This window comes from Polypterus senegalus, chromosome 6 (genome assembly GCF_016835505.1).
Source record: "Polypterus senegalus isolate Bchr_013 chromosome 6, ASM1683550v1, whole genome shotgun sequence".
Lineage (NCBI taxonomy): Eukaryota > Metazoa > Chordata > Cladistia > Polypteriformes > Polypteridae > Polypterus > Polypterus senegalus.
In genome coordinates this window covers 86205282-86225959 of record NC_053159.1, presented here as the reverse complement: position 1 = coordinate 86225959, position 20678 = coordinate 86205282, and the positions used below count along the sequence as shown (strand labels likewise).

The 20678-nt window shown below is 36.4% G+C and overlaps 1 protein-coding gene across 2 annotated transcripts in view; it reads left to right on the top strand.

The window, feature by feature from the left end:
- The window catches only part of col6a1 (collagen, type VI, alpha 1), a 97539-nt gene that overhangs the window by 17837 nt on the left and 59024 nt on the right, over window positions 1-20678 (top strand). For both annotated transcript variants that reach the window (XM_039756475.1, XM_039756474.1), the window contains 12 exons: window positions 7916-8045; window positions 8351-8551; window positions 10171-10330; window positions 12866-12979; window positions 13341-13361; window positions 13466-13486; window positions 14127-14171; window positions 17188-17241; window positions 17564-17608; window positions 19433-19459; window positions 19968-19994; window positions 20097-20141. In XM_039756475.1, the coding sequence (XP_039612409.1) occupies window positions 7916-8045; window positions 8351-8551; window positions 10171-10330; window positions 12866-12979; window positions 13341-13361; window positions 13466-13486; window positions 14127-14171; window positions 17188-17241; window positions 17564-17608; window positions 19433-19459; window positions 19968-19994; window positions 20097-20141 (890 nt within the window). The remainder of the gene's footprint in view (window positions 1-7915; window positions 8046-8350; window positions 8552-10170; window positions 10331-12865; window positions 12980-13340; window positions 13362-13465; window positions 13487-14126; window positions 14172-17187; window positions 17242-17563; window positions 17609-19432; window positions 19460-19967; window positions 19995-20096; window positions 20142-20678) is intronic.

Here is a 20678-nt window from a genome sequence, read left to right as displayed (position 1 = left end):
CATAGCGCTGAGGCTGATGCTCTGAAAAAGCCTAATACTGTTAGTGTCCCATCTGTAGAGTTCTGCTCCAAATAGGTATTAGTTGTGTATGCAGTGTTTTTAGAGTTGGATTTGGGCTGAAAGGTGAAGTTTTTTTCAATAAGCCATTTTCTTAAAGGTACAGTATGATGAATCAATTTATTTGGTAACACTTTAGTTTAGGTACTGCAAAAATGCATCTATTACTCATTTACTCTTTTTTGGTCTTATAAAACCTCAGTAGATAGGTTATTCACATCTGTGCAGTGTAGCACATTCACATGATGGTAAAATCACTTGTCAATATGAAGGTTTTACAGGTCTTATACTAAATATATATTATAAATAGAAATGTGTCTCAGTGAAGCCCTCCAGACCACTCCAAAGTCAAGTTTTTGCTAGCAGGTCAGATTGCATAGATGAATAAACACTTTACTGATTCTATGAAGTGTTATGAAGACCAAAAGAAGTGTTTGTTAAGATCTTGTTACGTAATAGTAGATGCACTTTTGCAGTACCTAAAATAAAGTGTTACCATTTCTTTATATTTCTCAGCAGTCATCATTCCATTAACTTTGACCAGGTCTCCAACACCGCTGCTTGAAAGGCACGACCAGACCAGGCATCAATGTACTTCTTACTAACTCTTCTGACTCACTGTACTATTTTACCAGCCAAATATTTCAAATTTGACCTCATTGCACCGTAAGCCGTTCTGCCATTGCCTTTAACTCCATGCTGTATGATCTAATGTATACTGCTTCTTGTTTTCGCACATCAATATTTTTAATTGCAACACACCCTACAATATCATTTCCTTTAAAACTTCTCTGCACACTCCAAACTTTAAGACATCTTTTGTATGGTTGAAGCTTGTTGTTTGGCACCAGACAGCTCCACCAAACGTTGAACAAACACTTCAAAGACTGAAGGAAAATTCAGTTAAAGAACTGATCTTTAAGTATCATTCATAAAATGTAGACAGTATTTTAGATTTTCTACCCATGTTTTATGTCTTCATTTTTTTCATTTATCACTGACGGTTTGAACACCTACATCTTGAAAATTCAGTGTGGTTTGCTATTGTTTACTGACAATAATCTTGTTGATAAAAAAAACTATTAAAGTAATACTTTAGCTAAAAAAGTAGTTTCTTAGACCTTTAGTTCATTATAAAAAGCTATGTATCGGAGGTGGACATACCCACGAAGAAATATGGTATCTCTTCATCTCCACATGCTCTCACCTGCCTCACCCAGAGGTTACACATTCATGCCACAGGCTGCACCTCATACTATATTTGTGGTCAAAGGCAACGCCATCTGCATTTTTTCCTCATCTCCATGAGCTCATCCAAGTTACAATTCTTAAGCATGATGCAATGCTTGCCACTCACCTACGCCAATGGACTTTACCAAATCTCCAAGCATTTGAAGGGAAGGTAAGTTGCTCTCTATCTGCATCCCCTATCCAACCCCCCCATCCATGTATTGTATTGGCTCCTTTCATGGCCAGCTGCTAACTCCAGTAATTCTGCTATGTGGCATTTCTTTTATCCAGCTTCTAACCTTTTTATTATCCACAATTTTGTTTCTAATTATACTGCTTTACATTTGTATGACATACTAAACAAGTTATATTTATTGCCTTAGCAAAACATTAAAAGAGTTATAATCCACACCAAATACCTTTTTGTTCTACACTACATGCTACATTAAGGACAGATGACTATTCCATGTAGGGAAGTTACACAATGACTTACAAACTCCTGTAGCAGACATGTAATTAAACTTGCACTTGTGCCACACTGGAGCTTCATTCTCAGGATTTGCTAACCAATGTATTACTGTATTTATATCAAAATGTATTATCTTAGCCATTTCGAATCTACTCCTCATGCCATCCCAGTAGTTGTTGCTACCCTCCAATATTACCACTTATTTGTTAAACTGCACCGCTACGGCACCTGGCTTGGCTAATTACGATCTCATTAATTACAGTAGAATCTGAGTAGGTTGATAGTATTTAACAGATACAATGAATCATATTCAAATTTTATTTGTCAAAAATATGTATATAGTACAATATGTACTGAAATGCTTACCGTATATACTCATGTATAAGTCGGGGCTTGAAACCCAAAAAATCAATCATAAAATCAGACCCTGACTTATATGCCCATTCAAAAATGTGACACATTTTTTTTTTTACATCCACTTGCCTCTTCCAATCTCGCTTCAGTTTCTCAGACACATCGAATTTTGTTGCAGCAGTGCTATTACCAATTTCTTTTGCTACTTCAACAACGTTTAATTTAAGACTAGCTTCATATTTTCTTCTGATCGAACGCTCCATCGTAGATAAGGGATGCTCTTACGATAAAGGTGTATAGAGTGTGAGATATGAAAAACACAAATCAGTGCAAACGTTTCTTCGGAATAGTTTGGGCATTACAGTGTGGTCACGCATGCACAATAGAGAGAGAGAGGTTAGGAGCACCCACTGATACAGCACATTGCCGTACCCACATAGAAAAAAAGGCAGTGTGGTATGTGGTTACTCTCTCAGGTGGGCGTTAGCAAATCATAATCTCTTGGACCAATAATGTAAGTTTTCCGCATTTGACTTATACAACCGACATTATAAAATACCAGAAATTATATGGTAAAATCAAGTCCTGACTTATCCGCGGGAGAACTTAACGCAAGTATATATGATAGTAACTCATCTCCTAAGACTGTGCCTTTAAGAAGAATAATAAAAAGAAAATAACAATAATACATGACTTTACAAATACCTAAAATTATAAATAGAATTTTAAGCTTGTGACAGTAATAAATGTCTAAATAAACAAATAAATAGTGTGAGAGAGAGTTAACAATAGGGCACCACACAGTTTTCTGATCTGGACCTTAGGCACTGGTACAATTTTTCCCTGACTGCAGTACAGAAAAGAGGCCATTGTTGGGAGGACAAGAATCACTGATAATTTTCTTTGCTCTGGTCTGCCATTCCTTGGTGTATAGTTGAAGTTATGGAGTGCATACCCAGTGATGCATTCAGCTAATCACACCACTTTCGGTAGACTCATGCAGTCCTGCTGTGTGCTGTTCCCAAACCAGGCAGAACTACTTCCTGTCAGAATACTTTCAGTGGTGGATGTGTGCAAGTTCTTTAGTAATTGATAGGGCAGCCTTAAGTCTGTCAGGCATCTGAAGTGGTAAAGACATTGTTGTGGCTTATATGTGTCAGTGTGTTTGGACGAGGTTAGGTCCTCTATGATGTGGACACCAAAGTATTTGAAATTGTTCACCCTCTGCACCTGGGTGCTGTTAATACTGAGGAGGGGATAATACCTCTGTTTTCTCCCGAATTCCACCACCGGCTCCTTTGTCTTTCTGACATTCAGGAGTAGACTGTTGTCCTGACACCAGTGTGACAGGCACTCCACTTCATCCAGGTAAGCCTGCTCATTGTTGTTAGATATCAGGCCTACCACAGCCATGTCACCAGCAAACCTGAGAATGATGTTAGTCATGTGCAGCTGTGCAGTCATATGTGAAGAGGGAGTGAGGTGCTTCGAGGAGATGTTTATAAACTAAATCTGTATTGGTCTAGCTATCTCACAATGTATCAGTTTCTCATGATTTGAACAGAAAATTTCATTTCATTGCATAGTTCAATGTCATTTTCTGATGTGCTCGGACTAAGTACATCAATTAACTGACATAGTCACTCAATACAACTGTCTTGGTAACAATGCCTAATGCACACACTTTATGTGTCAAGACTAAGGCTGAATTTTGAGGTCTTATAGCCATTTTCTATTATGGAAGCCATTTTGTGTACTGTTGTCAGGGTCACATCCTGTGTTTCTAGAGGTGTGGTCTCTGGGATTGTGGCCTTGAATTAATCAGCAGAAGGGATAAAAAGTCAGCCTTAGCATTGAGCCTTTTCCTAACTGTGGATAAAACATTCTAAACCCCTTTGAATTCTCTTTGTGGTTATTTTCATATTTTGTCTGGTTTTTGATTTTTTGCCTGATTATTGACTGTGAATTTTGCCTCTCATCTGGGTTTCGGTCACTTTGTTTTTTTTATTTTTGTTTGCTTTGCCTTTTGCATGCATCTCCTGATTCAACTTCAGAAACTAATTACAGTATCTGCTTTCCTTGTTGGGACATGATGGTACTTTCCAGAGGTTGCAGCCTATCTGTTTTGTCTTCGAAAAAGGGTGTGCTGTGTGTTGTTGGGCATAAATGCCAAAGGTAGTGTTAGGTCTTTTGGAAGATATTGCCAATGGAAGGCTATCAGGAATTGTAATAACTGTTTGGCACAGGGTGATGATGAATGACTTACAAGCCATCCTAAAGCAGTTGTCTCTGAATTGTGTGCTTAATTGGAGCCTTCATTACACAGATCATAATGCAGAAATCACACCGTTCCATTTTCATTACAGGTTTTGTATTTGTCAACATGCACTTTTCATTGTGAACTGGCTGACTGGTCAGGAATTTTCTCACAGTCATCTCTGAGCCGTTTCATAACATCTGTATTGGATGGATTGCTCTTGTAAACAGAAAGCGCTTTCATTTAATTATTATACAACTAATAGTTGATGATCAAATGTGTTCATTGTACTGTACTTGCCTGTGAATTACTAGAATCGATTAAATGTAAAAGAACCAGAAAAGAATGCTCTCTATATTCTTGTTTTTTCAGCTGTTGTAATTTTTTATTCAGGTAAAAGCCTGGTTCAGCAAATAATCCCTAAATTGTGCTATGGCCTAGAAGATTGTACTCCTGCAGAAATCCTGACTTAAATTTTCCTGCATTAAACTAAATTTAAGAGTTGTAAACAAATGCGACATTTAGAGCAACCTCAAAAAAATTGTTTCTTGAAAAGTAAATAAATAAATAGTCATCAATATTGTTTTACGTTTTTCATGTGCCTTTACAGGGGAATATGGTAATGTGGTTGGGAGCAGGATAAAACATTTGTGGGAGCAGGTGGAAACAGGATAGAACTTTGTTGGTAACAGCCAGGATGGTTTTTTTTTCCTACTTGGTAATAAATATGACTAATTTCAATATGAAATGATGATTGTAGACTTCAGTTTTCTCACAGTAACCCCTAACTTTAAGACCTATTTAACTTTTGTTTCACTTTTAGCTAATAAGGTCACTTCTTGACCATATTGGTTTGGTATTTATGATTCGTGCTGTGTATTTACTTGTGAAGTAATCTTATGTTATAATTATGTGTTGACCCAGGTTTAGTTTTAAATTTTCCTGAAAGGATACTTTATATAACCAGGCTTCTGATATCACAGAATATTTACATTTTTATTGCTATGCTAAATCTGCAGGAAATCTACTGCCCACATTCTTGCTTTAATTACAAAACGACCCTGCCAAAAATCCAATACAATGTTTATTAAACTCAATAGAATTTGCGAGTAATTTTTCAGTAATTATATATTTAATTAGTGATCATTCTGAGCTAGGAGTTCCGACAAATGTAAGACCCATCCTTCCAAAAATGGCCACTAGAAGGGGGACATCCTGTCAAAAAAAACCAAGCTAGACACAAAAAGGGCCTCATAGATTCTTTATAAAATAAAAGTTTAATATCACAAAAATTCTCTTTAATGGCAACGAAACTCAAACAGAACTCAAAGGAAAAAAACAATTTGCCCTAAACAATAAGGCAATCCAAGATGACGGAGTCCCAAGACAATAAAGCAAAAATGAAGTCAAAAAACAAAGCATGAAGTCAAAAAATCTAGAGAATCACACAAACTCACCACACCCTAGTATATTCAAAATGAAACACCAAGAACTGTGGAAGACCCTCTTCATTTATAAGGTGGAGGGCAGTTCCTGGCAATACATTAATTGGCAGGTGGCCCCACCTCTTGGAGGACACCTACAAAACACATGGAGCATGGCACAGGCATAGAAAACTATGCAAAAAATAAACAAAAGTAACATTAACATAACTCAACGACTCAAAATTAAACAAAAAAGACATAAAACAAGACTTTGAGCCCCAGGCAGGTGAGGAATCCGGGCTGAGATTTAACATTGATGGGAAATTGGTTCATATGAAATTGAATTTACAGCAAAGCTTGGAGTTTCACTACATAAAACGTTTTGTAGAACCATTGGTATTTTGTGAACAGTGAACATTTCACTGACCATGTCGTTGACACGTTTTTTAGTTTCTGCCCGAAAGCATTTTCCTCCTCGAATTTCACAATCTAACTCTCTTTTCATGTTTAAATAAAGTCCTATATTTAAAAAAATCAGAGTATGCTTCTTTCACTTGTAGACACATAGATATATTGTTGAGATGTGTTTGCGGTGTTTTGGTAGTGCGATGCGCACTTTGCCAATTATGATAATAAACTTGGTGATCACAATCCTAGGGAAGAATTGCTCACTAGGCAATGGCAAGGAGTGACTTCTCATGTAATAAATTTTCTTTCCTTTTTGGTGTGCTTTCATGTAGAACATATGCAGTATATTAACTTCTTCTTCTTCTTTTAATTACTCCTGTTAGGGGTTGCCACAGCGGATCATCTTCTTCCATATCTTTCTGTCCTCTGCATCTTGCTCTGTCACACCCACCACCTGCATGTCCTCTCTCACCACATCCATAAACCTTCTCTTAGGCCTTCCTCTTTTCTTCTTTCCTGGCTGCTCTATCTTTAACATCCTTTTAATATATCAACCTTCCTTCACTCCATCATATCAGCTAACTCTCTCCCCCTACCAGTCATACTGCCAACATTAAAAGTTTCTACCCTCAGTTCCACTCTCTTTACCTTCCTCCTCTCCTCTTTCCTCTGGACACTTCTCCATTTGCAAAAAAAACACTCTAGACTTCTTTGTGGTAATAAGAATGAGAGACATACCATGAAATTGGTTTTACTGATATGCTGCAGATTACATGTACTAGAGAGTTGCAGAAATATACAGAAACATGAAAGATGCTTTAGGGTGCACTATTCCTTGTTTTCTGTCTCCCAAAAACTCTTCCTTTACAGAGTTTTGCATTTCATGGCGGCACAATCGTATACAAAACTAACTAATTTAATGTCAGTTTTTCGTCATTTTTATAGAACTCATGACCTGCACCTCTTATCTTCCAAGATTATGGATAAATAAAAAAAATATTAGCAGGTGTTTATTTAAATAATGTTCCTGGTAAAATGACATTTGTTCTATATTTTTGACTTGGCGGCAGTGAATATTCACTTCTCAGTTATGAATCCTTGCCTCACATCTCTTCTTATGGTCTCTTATGTAAAAACTTTTCTGTCAACCCTTCCATGGCAGAATACTTTCTTTGTAAAATAATTGAAACAATCATTTGTTTTGAAAGAAGTCTTTCTGTTATTTTCTCAGTTTATTAAAGTAAAATAAACTAATTACTGTTGGTATTTATTTTTATTTTGGTGATTCATTTTATTCATGATTTTAGGAAAATCAAAATTTCTCCCATAGGGAAGTTGAAACTACAGCAGATATAGTTTTTATTCAATCACATCTTTTAATTAAAAGCCAACTTTAATTTTAATGAAATATCCAATATATTCTATAACACCTTGTGTGAGTGTGAATGTGTGTGAACTCATATGTTGGCATTGTGAAGGACTGGTATCCTGTACTAGCTTTGTTCCTGCCTTCCTCACAGTGATGCCAGGATAGGCTCTGGACCTCCACAGCACTTAACTACATTACCGTAAATAAGAATTTAATGTGCTCTATTGCCTGATATACACTACAGTACACCTTTATAGGTATATTAAATTTATGTGCAATATATAGATTTTACTATATGCAGTACCTGAAAACTTTACTACAACATATTTTAAAAAATTTTCTTTCAGATTGCCCTGTGGACCTGTTTTTTGTACTGGATACATCAGAAAGTGTTGCTTTAAGAGTTAAACCATTTGGAAGTTATGTCGATGAGGTCATGGGCTTCACTGTTTCATTCATTGAGCAGCTTAAATCAAGGTGTGCATTCTGGATAGAAAGTTCTTTACTCATTTAAATTCTTAAAGTGAAAAGTATATGGATTTAGTAATATTACATAGTCTTTGTATACTGTTATTATATAAATTAAAAGACATAAGCATTTTATTTTTAAAATATTACAAGATAAAATAAATAGAAATGAACACTATGATGTCTCTATTAGATTCTGTGCTTTCTTAGTCCTTATCTTGAGTCTGTAGAGGAGTCTCCATAGCAATGTAAACAGAATTAATGGGATTCTGCTTCAGATCTGACTCTTTTACATTCCTTGAATTTTTTTTAAGGTATTATCGCTGTGATCGAGAACTGGTGTGGAATGCAGGTGCCTTGCACTACAGTGATGAAGTTGAGTTGATTAAAGAACTGAGTGAAATGCCTGCTCAGAAAGCCGACCTGCAAGGTCGACTGAGGAAAGTCAAGTACATTGGCAAAGGCACCTACACAGACTGCGCCATCAAGAGAGGCACTGAGGAACTACTAGTGGGGTGAGTGACTTGGCCTACAATACATCCAGAAGCAAGATCATTTACTTTCTTTACTAATATTATGTCAATGGCAGAAATTGGTAAACTAGCTCTGGCTGGGAATTAGTGTGGCTGAAGGAGGGAGTCTCATGCTGTGTAATATAATACTCACACAATTGCAGTAGAAGTCAGAGGTCTGATTGCTCACTTGGTTGAAGGGGGTTCCATTTAGCTCAACTGCAAAAGCTCCTACCTTCTGAATTGGAGGCCCATGTTTCATGGCCAGCCGATCTTTGTGGGGACGTGACAGTAGCCCAAACCATGTTTTGCAAAGTAAGGGTGGCAACATGTGAATTCTTGTGAAGAATTGTGGGGTACTTAGCCTCTTCTGGCATAGCAGCTTTGCTGAGTCTGCCTCCAACTTTTAGGATTCTGCTTTACAGGACTGGATCAGTTTTGTAAAATTGACTACTTTTCCTTATGTGGTGATTTTTGTGTAAGGTTTTAATCTCTTGTGTGACTGATGCAGATAAGCTCCTTCCTTGCATTAGACAAGTCTTCTAAAGAAAATGGCTTTATCTTCATTGTTGCTTTATCTTTCTTTCTTATGTTCTGTGATCAGTGTTTTTTGACTTTCTGGGCTATGTTCAGATTGGCTGACCATATATTGGAATGCCTTTCTTTCATCTTTCAGGTGCAATAGCAACTTCTTTGAACTTAAGGAACCACGCCACTGCTTTCTTTAGACTTAGCCATTTTGAGTAGTAGTCTATAAGTTATTTTACTGTTTCAGTTCTCTCTTCACTATAAATGAGTGTATTGGTATGGTAATAGCCTGACAGTTTGTGAGTGGCCTACCTCTGGTCCTGTATACAGTAGAGTCTATTAGAACATTGTGGTTTTTTTTTTTTGCTTCTGTGCCTCATATTTTCTGAGGCAGAAATTTAAATTTGGTCTTTGGGTTTATTTGTATTTCTCCATTCTTTATACACCAGTAGAAGGTACAGTCCTAACTGAGATTGAAGCAAATTACCTGTAAATGCTTGCTATCTAAAAACAGTCAGTCATTGTGTCCCAGCCAACACAGGGCGCAAGGCAGGAAACAAACCCTGGGCAGGGTGCACACACACTGACACCCACACACCAAGCATACACTAGGGACAATTTTGGATCTACACCTAACCTGCATGTCTTTGGACTGGGGAAGGAAACCGGAGCACCTAGAGGAAACCCATACAGATACGGGGAGAACATGCAAACTCCACAGAGGGAGGACCTGGGAAGCGAACCCAGGTCTCCTAACTGCGAGGCAGCAGCACTACCACTGTGCCACTGTGCTGCCCCTATCTAAAAGCAACCTGCTGAAATGCCTTCCCATGGTAGTACTGAACTGCAGCATGCTAAATGTTATATGCTTTCCATATTCTGATTGCAGTATTATTACTGCAAAATTATAATGTAAACATATTCTGCAAACTATATTAGTGTATCTTAAAATGTGTGTCCCATAAGCTTCAACCTTCCCTTTATCCAAATGCTAAATTAAATGGGACATTAGAAGTTTTTTTTAATTCAATGTTAAAATTGTATTCTATTGCTCATGTGGCAATTATGAAAAAAAATTGCTTCTTTCATTTCAGTGGTTCCCATCGACGGGAGAACAAATATATGATTGTAGTGACAGATGGATATCCCTTGGAGGGCTACAAAGAGCCATGTGGGGGCTTAGAGGATGCTGCTAGTGAGGCCAAGCACCTTGGTATCAAAGTGTTTTCTGTGGCTATCTCTCCAAGTCACTTGGTATGTAGTGGTTTATAAATACAAAAGAAAAGCTACACCAAATTTTTAGGCATTTTATGATGTTTAATGGAGCCCTGTATCATGTATTTTCAATGAGCTGTCTTTTTTCTAGCACAGATTAGCATTATTCTTCCCTGTATGATTATTTTGACAGCCATACAGCTGTAGCTATTGTACAAAGTTAAAAGTGTATAAAAACATAATTTGGTGTTACTGTTTAAAATAGCATTATAGCTACTCTATATACCGTATATAATATCCTAAGCCAAAAAATGCAGCGATTTTGTGCAATGATTTTATGTGATGTTTTTATTTCACATTATTTGTCACGCTTTAAATTGGGCTTATTTTAAAACCTATATATATATATATATATATATATTTGGTATCATTCTTTTCAGAATTTATCGAACTTTAATGTGCTGTTGATAGATTTCCAGATTCTTATTCCATCCTTCTATATAAAAGCGGTCGGGTGTCCTTCCGTCCCATGAGTACTACGCAGGCGCGGAGTTTCACATACGCCCCTTCCATTTTGCAATGCACAATGGGATTTGTAGTTTCGTTTTTCCAGGTAAAAGATGATTTTCTACTCCAGACTGTGCGATATCATCTTCTTCTTTCTTACTATATAAAAGCGGTCGGGATTGTCCTTCCGTCTCGTGAGTGGAAAGCGTAGTGGTATTCCGCTTATCACAGACTTACTACTTGCAGCTTGCGGTACAAAGCAACATGAAGTGAGCAGAGTTCTGGTGCTCCCATCGTTCCCTTGATTTTGTGCCTGATGCGCTGAAAAAATTGACAAAATTATGTTTCTGGAAATAATTAATGTTGATGGAGTACAAATGCCTCACCGCATAGTAAATATCAGGGGGTTCAAAAGGGCAACCTCAATATAGAAAAAAAGTTTAAATTTCATCACAAAAATAACAGCAACTACGAGTATTAAAGTAATACCGCTCAAATGCAATATAACCAAATTAATGAGTTTGTATAAAATATCAAATTGATCTACATATTAAATTGCCTTAAGAAGTGGTCAACTTAAAAGTCGGTCGCCTTAAAAGGTGGGTGAGCCTAGTTTTTAAATAATAAACTATAAAATCTCAAGAACTTTGTGCCAAGACATTTAACCACTCCCGGGCCCGGAAATAAAAGACAAAGAGTAGATGACAAAGATAGCTGCTGTATAGGCTTTTAAATGTTCAAAGCGGCACGCACGATGCAGATCACGGCACGCAAGATGCAGATCAGCAAGCCAGCAGCTGATCAAGCAAAGAGAAGGTAAAAAACCTGTATTTGTTTCCCATTGTATCACAGTTTAAGAGGGGGTTTTGAAGGAGCGACAGCGTCTCCTTGGGGTGCGTTCAGCCCCCCCTCTTCACAGCGTGAGCGGAACAGACGCAAGTGGCTGCCGAGTAGCGCAGGCAAGGGGGATTGGCGAGTGAAGCGAGCAGGGGGTAAACCCCTAGTATTAATTCTAAAAATATTTTCTGAAAAAATAACACAAAATATGGTAGCGAAGAGCCTTGTGATTCTTCTATAGTAATGTAGTTTACTTGTACACTTAAGAAATTTATATTCACTGTACTTAAATATCTAAATCTATTATACTAGGATTATTAATACGCCTACCAGTGGTAAGATTTTGCTGCTTCACCAAATGAAGCTTTACTTTGAATTAACTACGTTGCTAAAAATATCTGATTTACTCTTATCATCCCTCATCTGTTGGTGACAGATATCACCTGCTTCTACTACAGAGGGTTTTCAGTGTAAAGCTGTCACTGTCAGTCATACTGGCATCTTGATTATACTGTATGGCCATTTCTTTTTCTGTCAAAATGTATATAATAACAGTAATATTATTATGCACTAAATGTGTAGATGAATAAAAAGCCTTGTTCTCTTCGGAACTGTAGTAAGAAGACTTAGGCACATGTGTTTGTTCAAAAATATATTTTACTACCTCTATTTTAATTTATGTGTTGCGCAACATTAAACCACCTTAAGCATTGTAAAGGCGCTATATAGATAAAATGTATTATTATTATTAACCATTTTAACAGAGAAAATTGTTACTTAGACATGTCTGTCACCATATTGTGTTAACATCTGTTTACCTTATTGGCCAGCTAATCCATTGATATCTGTCCAACTAAGCTTAAACTTTCAGGGTTGTCTTCTTCTTGTAATTTCTCTAATAAGATGTTTCCATTATTAAGCTGCGCAAACTCACAAGTTAATTTTTGTGTATGTGATCTTTTAACATAACGAAAAGAATTTTGATTTGTAATGCATGTACGCTCTGAATGAGAACTGTGCATTCAGATAGCATAGAATATTGATTAAATTGCATGTTATCAGGCCTGTTGCAACTCTCAAATACAGTATATATACCTCCTTATACTTCCAATTTAATCCTATCTGTACAGTAATAACAATAAATAATGTTTAAATTTAAGTTCATGGTTAACATTTAAATTATATTTACACCTAGAAAGGCTACATGATTCTATTATGTTTTTAACTTAGGAAACCAGACTGAATGTTATTGCAACAGATAACACATACAGGCAAAATTTCACTGCAACGGGTACCATTGCAAAACAGAAGGAAGAGACAATTCGCAATATTATTGATCTTATTGTAAGTATCACCTTCTATCTACCAATACTTATTTCTTTTTTTAAATGTACTAAACAATAATGGCAAGTTTTTATTGTAACCTTTCCTTAAAGCTGTATGTTTGTATTTGCTAAATTATTCACATTGTCCTTTTTTTGCTCATTCACTGTTAAATATAATCTGTGATTTATTTAAAACACATATAGTACTACTTTATCTGTATCCTTCTGAATTTCAAATTAAAAATGATTTTGCATATGGTATGTGTTCAATGTGTTTGTATTCTTACAACTTCTTTTATTTGGTATAAAATGAATTTTAATAAAAGATTTTTTTCAGTCTTTCAAAGAAAACTGACAACTTCTCTTTCTTTTCTTTGTAGGTTAAAGAATCAGAACATGCGGTATGACTTTTACACTCATTTAATAATTTTATTTATTATTGAAAATACATACCAAATTGACTTTTTAAGTGATCTTTAAACATATATTCTCTCCTTTTTTGCAGTGCTGTTCCTTCGAATGCCAGGTAAATATTCTACTATGCATTTGATTTTTTTTCCTTTGTGATAGATCTAATATGGCCAGTGATCATCATTGTAAAGGTCTGATTGAGCTGAAATGACTAGTATTTAGTGGCCATTTGGATACATAGTCCCAAATATAACTGTTGTTCTCTTGTCCTCACACATCCCTAAAGATATGCAGTTTAGGTTGACTGGATAGTCCAAATTGACCCTGTGTTAGTGTGGGTGTTGGTCATGTGGTGGACTGGCACTTGTCAAAGGTTGTTTCCTTCCTTGCACTCAATACAGCTATCCCTGTCTCCCCTGTCTCCACTGTGCGCCCAATGAATTGGATTTAGCACATTTAAGATTGTTATTTTATGTTACAGGGACACAGTGGTACTCTTCCTGTGCCTGTATATGATGTCAGATTTCTTCTTACATTCGAAAGCCATGCATATTAGGTTAATTGGCCTGGTTAGAGGTCATATACATATGTTTCTACTACCCTGTGCTGGAAAAACAGGTTGTACAGGGAAAAAGAGATTTGTCAAACCTACGGGTGTATGGACACCATCTGAAGATGTGATATTTTATGCACAGAAGTGGATAGTTAAGTCACCATAGATGCACTACAAAATAATTTTTCTTTGTATTTTGCAGCCACCCAGAGGTCCAATTGGTTCACCTGGAGAGCGAGGCTATGATGTGAGTATAAATATTGAGCAATATGGCAAGTGTTTTTAGAAGAACCAAAGAACTGCAACATGTACAATGTTTCTCAGATTAAGTTCTAATAAGGAATCATTTTCCACAGTTTAGAATAAATATGGCTGCAGCATCTACTCTGCTGTTACTTAAAAAAAAAATTAAATTAAAATATTAAATTAAACATAGACTCAATTTCCAATATTTACCTTGTACTTTGGTCATGGTTAACAAATACGTATTTAATCTCATGTGTATTAAGTCACTTGCAAAATCAGTGTACAGAGCAGACATTTAACTTTAACTATACTGCTTCTTGATCTCCAAATCTTGTCAACATTTGCCTAGTGAAGTTTTCAAATTGGAAGGTAGTAGTGTATTAGTGTGGAGGAAATATTTGTCTCAACTATTTAAATGTCTCCTGTTGACTAGGAATTCTTCAGTTATAAGTGTGGAAGCTTTACTTCATTTTAATTTTTGATCGCCAGTCCTGAAATAAAAAGGAAACTGAAGGAGGTGAAGTCCACCAATATAGTGATCAACCACATTATGAATTCTGGACATGCAGGCACCATGTACTGGAGGATTATCAAAAGAGATTGGCATGGTTTGCCAAGATAAAGAGCTCTTAGCCCTGCTTATGTGTATTTCTGATCCTCAAATAAAAGGGAATAGAAAAAGTAGGCAGAGGTGGCATAATGTGGAAGTCCAAAACAAAAGAAATACTTATTGAAAAAAGAATGCAGTGAAGCAGTAAAGCAAAAGATTGAAGTACTGTGAGTCAGAGTGGCATTGGTCTTATGTAAAAGAGGTGAGGAAGCACTTTGTAACTTCTAGAAGCTGGACGACGTTTGCCAGTGATGGTAGTTTGTCTTCATCTTCAACCTGTGTTCTATTTGTAAAGGCTTAGATGTAAAGACTAATAGCATTAATGAAATCTTATACTATCCTAAGCAAAGGAAGAGAGGTGTCTGTATTGTGAAGTCATGAAAGTGTTTGGGTAAGCATTTCATCTGAAAAGGTCTGTCCATGCAGTATATGTAAGTGCTGAAACTCTTGAGCACAGGGGAATGGGGGGGCAGGTTTTTTCTTGGGGTTTAGAGTGCTGGGGTACTGAAACATTCAATTCAACTTGTATTTGTAAAGGCTTGAACAGAGGGGCTATTTCTGTGAATTAAATCATGTAGTTTTGTAAGCGTAGAAGGAGAGATGGTTGCATTTTCAGGCTATGAAATCTGTAGAGGCTTCCATGGATGTTAAACATAAGGAGCTGTTGATAATGCATATGTGCTGTAAATGGTGTATTGTTACACTGCTTGTGTAAGCTTAGGCTGATCTTTTTCCTTGGTAATGTATGTTGCTGTAGTGTGTGGCTGTGTCATCATTTGTTGTTCTTGTATGTTTGAATTTAAGCTGCGTCTTGCTCGTACAGCTGTAGGTTTTGCGCTTTCTATGTGTGGTTGTGGATTTCCTGTCACACTCTGCTGTCAGGCAAAGCACGCTGTTGCATCTTTGCTAGCTGTGAGAAGGGCTAAAAACCACATTTTTAAAGCCTCCAAGGGCCAGATGTCCAAATCGTGGGTTGCATGTGTTGCATGTGTTATGGCATAAGCTGTCAATTGAGACCAAGATCAATCTTCAAAGGCCAGGACTATGCAAATTTGTGCTTGACAGACAGAAAATCCTTACGATTTTATATACTGCATATAGGTGACTATTTAAATTAAGATGATGTGTCCTTGACTGGGGCTTATATTTAAGTCCAAAGAAGCCAAATAACGTTGATACAAGGTCTAGCAAATCTTGTTGTAGTAAAGGCAAGTCTATAGATAAATAAAGTGGTAGCATTTTTTTTGCTAACACAATTATAGGTTACATGATCCCATCCTCAGATGTCAGGAAGCTGAATGATGTTTCTGGCCTTTTGATATTAGTACTGATGATAACAAAACTGTTAATGCTGTTCTCCTCCAGCATGCTGGTTCTGAAATGTTTTTCAAATTGATCCGGTTGATCTTGTGTTCAGGGATGTCCACTGAAAATAGCTGATTTGAACAAACCTTCATATTTCTGAATATCAATAATATGCAGTGTCAAGTATAGGTGGTGAAAGATGACATATTACAAACCATGTTGGAAAGTCCAACCTGAAGGGATCAAGATGCATCAGTTAAAAAATAAATAATCAAAAAGAGACTATAGAAAATCTATTATTGCAGGATAAGAAGGAGGACAATAAACATTAGAACATTTGAAAGATTTAGATGAGAACAGGCTATTTTGCCCAACAAAACTCACCAGTATATCCACTTAATTACTTCCAAAATAACAGGTCAAGTTTTGAAGGTCCCTAATGTCCTGCTGTCTAACTTATTCCATGTGTCTATGGTTCTCTGTGTAAAGCTCATAATGTTTGTGTGAAATTTACCTTTAAGAAGTTTCCAACTTTGTCCCCTTGTTCTTGTTAAATCTATACATTCAAACAACTTTATTTTCATCTTCATCTTTGCATCTTGAAGGACTAGATGATAAGCATAATTATTAAAAGTGAAGTTAAATATAATGAGATAAGCTTGATATTTTAATATAAATTATCTGTTAAGATTGTAAAGTGTTTTTATGATTCCTTTCAAAGGAAATGATAGAGAACAATGCTACATTAATTGAAAAAAAATGAAAACAGCTTAATAAGAACTGAGTGTCTTGTGTTACCCAGTCTAGATACTTTTTGAGATAAAAAGGATCAGATACTAATGAAAGTATAGAAAGACAGGGAGATGGCAAAGATTAACATTGTTTGCAAATATTAGGAGTGTTCCTGAATTTGTTTCTGATAGTTTACAATTTCAGTTAAACAGTTCTGAGCATCTGAAAGCTATCATATTTTAATTCTGTAACATGTTATCAGTTGGGCCTTCTGGTATGTAAGTGTACAGAAAGCACATGTGAAAATTGTAATGTTAATTAAGCCAATGTTCTTCCTAAGTTAATCTGCAATTGTCTTTCTACTTTTTAGGGCGAAGCTGGAAGACCAGGTTTACCTGGAGAGAAGGGAGCAGCAGGAGACCCAGTAAGTCACCTAAATGACTTCAAAGTCTATTAAAGCTCCTTATATCTGGACACATTTTAATTCCAAATACACCGCTGGTAATGCAAAGTTTATATTGAAAGCCTCACTGCTTAAGTAAAGTCTAATGCATTCTACATTATATTTGATGTCTGTAAATTTTATTACCAAGCAAAAGTTACAGGTTATTTTTATGAACATTGCCTTCTCAAGAGTGCTCCTAAAAATGATAAACAACAAAGAACAAATGCAATATATTTTCTCTCATGACCATTTTTGCTCATTTGTTTGTATATAGTTTATAACTGCTCTTTTCTTTTTGCAGGGAAGGCAAGGTGACATTGGACCTGTTGGTTACCAGGGCATGAAGGTTGGCATTTTCATTTTGCCCTCTGATTTATTGTATGTTATACTGAATTGTACAGAATCAGACATATACATTTATCCAGCATATTAATGAATCACTATGAATGAATGGTAATATCCATGCAAATATCATCTTTATATTACATCTAGAAATGAATGTATTTTACATATGGTAACTGAGAAACAAAGTGTTATAAAACATATTTTTACTTCTACTGGGCAGAGTGGTGGCCCTGATGCTAGGGATGTATTCTGGCAATTGGAAGGTTGCCAGTTTGAATCACAAAAACGCCAGAAGTGACTCTACTCTGTTGGGCCCTTGAGCAAGACCCTTTACCTTCAATTTCTTTGTCTTGGGTATGACGTTAATCTGCATCCAGCACTGCAAGTAGGTCCTCCAACTTACAGGGGAAACTTGGGGGTTGGTGCCAGGATTGGCGCTCCATCCACCATAAAATAACTCCCACTGCTCCAGTGTGGTGCTGAGGTGTCACCCACTGCACTCAGGTCCCGATCCAGGTGGTTGTTGTGTGGTGTTTATGGCAATGCACTATCAGCGCGTTCTACCAACCTCTCCTCTTTGCCAACTAGTGCATGTTATAATGCAGGGTTAAAAGTAAAATTCAGTGACAGCGCAAAAAAAGAAGACTAACACTAGCATGTAAAGGTGTTCTTCAATAGATGTCTTTTACCAGTAATTGATAGGACTTATGTAGATATAAGACTGATTGGTGAAGGGAAGAATTTAAGGAAAATTACTAGGAGAGACTAGCCATTGTATTGTTTCACCAGGACTCTGTGTAACAATAGGTGTGTATGGCAAGGATAGGGTCCTGCTAGCCTCAATGGATGGTAAAGTTAATGGAGATAGTGATGCCAAGCGTGCATTTAGTTTAGTTGCCAGCAAAGGGCATTTTAAAATGGGCTTAAGTGAGAACATTATTTACCACAGAAGTAATTCTAGAGAAAGCTCAGAAGTGTCCACCTAAGTGGGCTTTTCATGCTGTTCTCTGCAAAAAGTGTTCTGTATCCACAGTTGGAAATTGAATGAATGTTCACTGTAAGGAAGTAGTGTTGGGGGGAAAAATTTCAGAGGCTTAAGCCCGTGATCTTTTTGTCCATTTTGGATATGTTTATATACATATAAACACCCAAAATCGGACTCCACCTCCCACTTTCCAAAACTATGTCAATACCACAAGGGGGATCTCTGCCCACTCAACCCGTGCTGGATGCTAGGCTAAAAAGTAATGTAAAATTTGAAACACGTTGCAAAGAGAAACAAGACACTGACAAGGGGGACCCTGACACCATCAAATCCAATCTGCTGTAAGGGAAGTAATGAAACCAAAAGGGTGAAACAGAGAGTGACTGAGGGGAGCTGAGAGGGTAAATAGTAGTGTGTTGTGAGATTTTCGATGAACAGAACACCCCACCATACAAACAGAGACATTTGGCTTGCATCAGACTAACACAGTGGGCCAGGCAGCATTTATTTTGTTTCTAATTATGTTTATATTTTATTCATTCCTCCATTTTTCTTTAAAGAAAATTCTTTCATTTTGATGTACTGAAGTCTTTTGACAAATTTATTAAGGAAGGAGTGATCCTTAAGAAGTTGACTTTTAATAGTAATTGGTAGATTTGTGTGCAGTATATTTTAAACCTTGGCAGTCTTTTCATATGCCAGATTTGACACTTCATATTGATGCCAATACATAAATACATAATGTACTTCTCTTAGTATAGTGATCACACAGTTATGTCAGGCATAGGCATAATCTTAAAGTATTGTGAATTTTAAATTTTTTATTTTTTATAATTCCAGGGTGACAAAGGAGGCAGAGGCGAAAAGGTAAGGCTGTATTTAATTTGTCAGAGAGTACATTGCTAGAATCCACTCTTCTAATATATATATCACAAAAAATGTACCTTTATGTGCATGCATTGCATTACAAATCTGAAACAATTAGGGTCAGTAACATAATACTATCAAGTAATAAAAGCTTCTGTACACATTTTTCTTTTGTACATGTATACGAAAAAATTAAAACTTCATAATATCATTTTTAATATAATCTTTTTTTATAATAAAATAGACCCTACATTGAGCACGAAATTATGGATTTTAATTCATATCTTATATTGGACCATTATTTAAATGGAGACTCTAAAACTGAGACTATATAATGGAGCATCCTGCAGGCCTGGATGCTCTACTGCTTTTCTTGCTTAGCTGTTTTATTTATTTAATAGGAGTCAGTCTATTTAAGGAGTACAGTATGCACTTAATTATCGCCTTGAGCTATATGCTGACCGCATGTTCTGTTGTTATTTTTAATTACCTTTTTTTTTCCTTGCAGGGCGAGAAAGGAGCTAGAGGTTACAAGGTCAGTCACAATTCCATTGAACTCTTTTTGATCAACTCCTTGTTTGAAAATATTCCTTACTGTGTTCTTCTTTAACTGATTTTGTTCACATCTTTATTTCAGGGAGAAAAGGGGCAGAGAGGAATTGATGGTGTAGATGGAAAAAAGGTATGTGGAAGATGTTGTGATGTTAAATTGCACTGTTGTTGTCATAAATTGTTCATGTCACAGGGTTTTTCAGCATATGCAGTGCTTTCGATTTTCTCCTCAAATCCATTGGTTTTCTAATTGATTACGTACACAGTTTGTGAAGCACATAGGCATATTGATTTGCTGGCTGGCATATACACACGGAAGGCATAACATTTGTTATTACAGGTAACAGATATATTTTTGCAAAATATCAGTGGCGTAGCTAGAGTTTGTGCCGCTCAAGGTGGGGCAGTGCTTCAATTTTCCGCCCTCCAACATATCTGAATATGTTAACCTCTTTAAATAGAAAATTAAAATGATGTATACAGAAAAATTAAGATACATATAGAAACAGAAATAATTTTTCACATAGAATTATTTATAAGCATTTGTTATTACAGGTAACAGATATATTTTTGCAAAATATCAGTGGCGTAGCTAGAGTTTGTGCCGCTCAAGGTGGGGCAGTGCTTCAATTTTCCGCCCTCCAACATATCTGAATATGTTAACCTC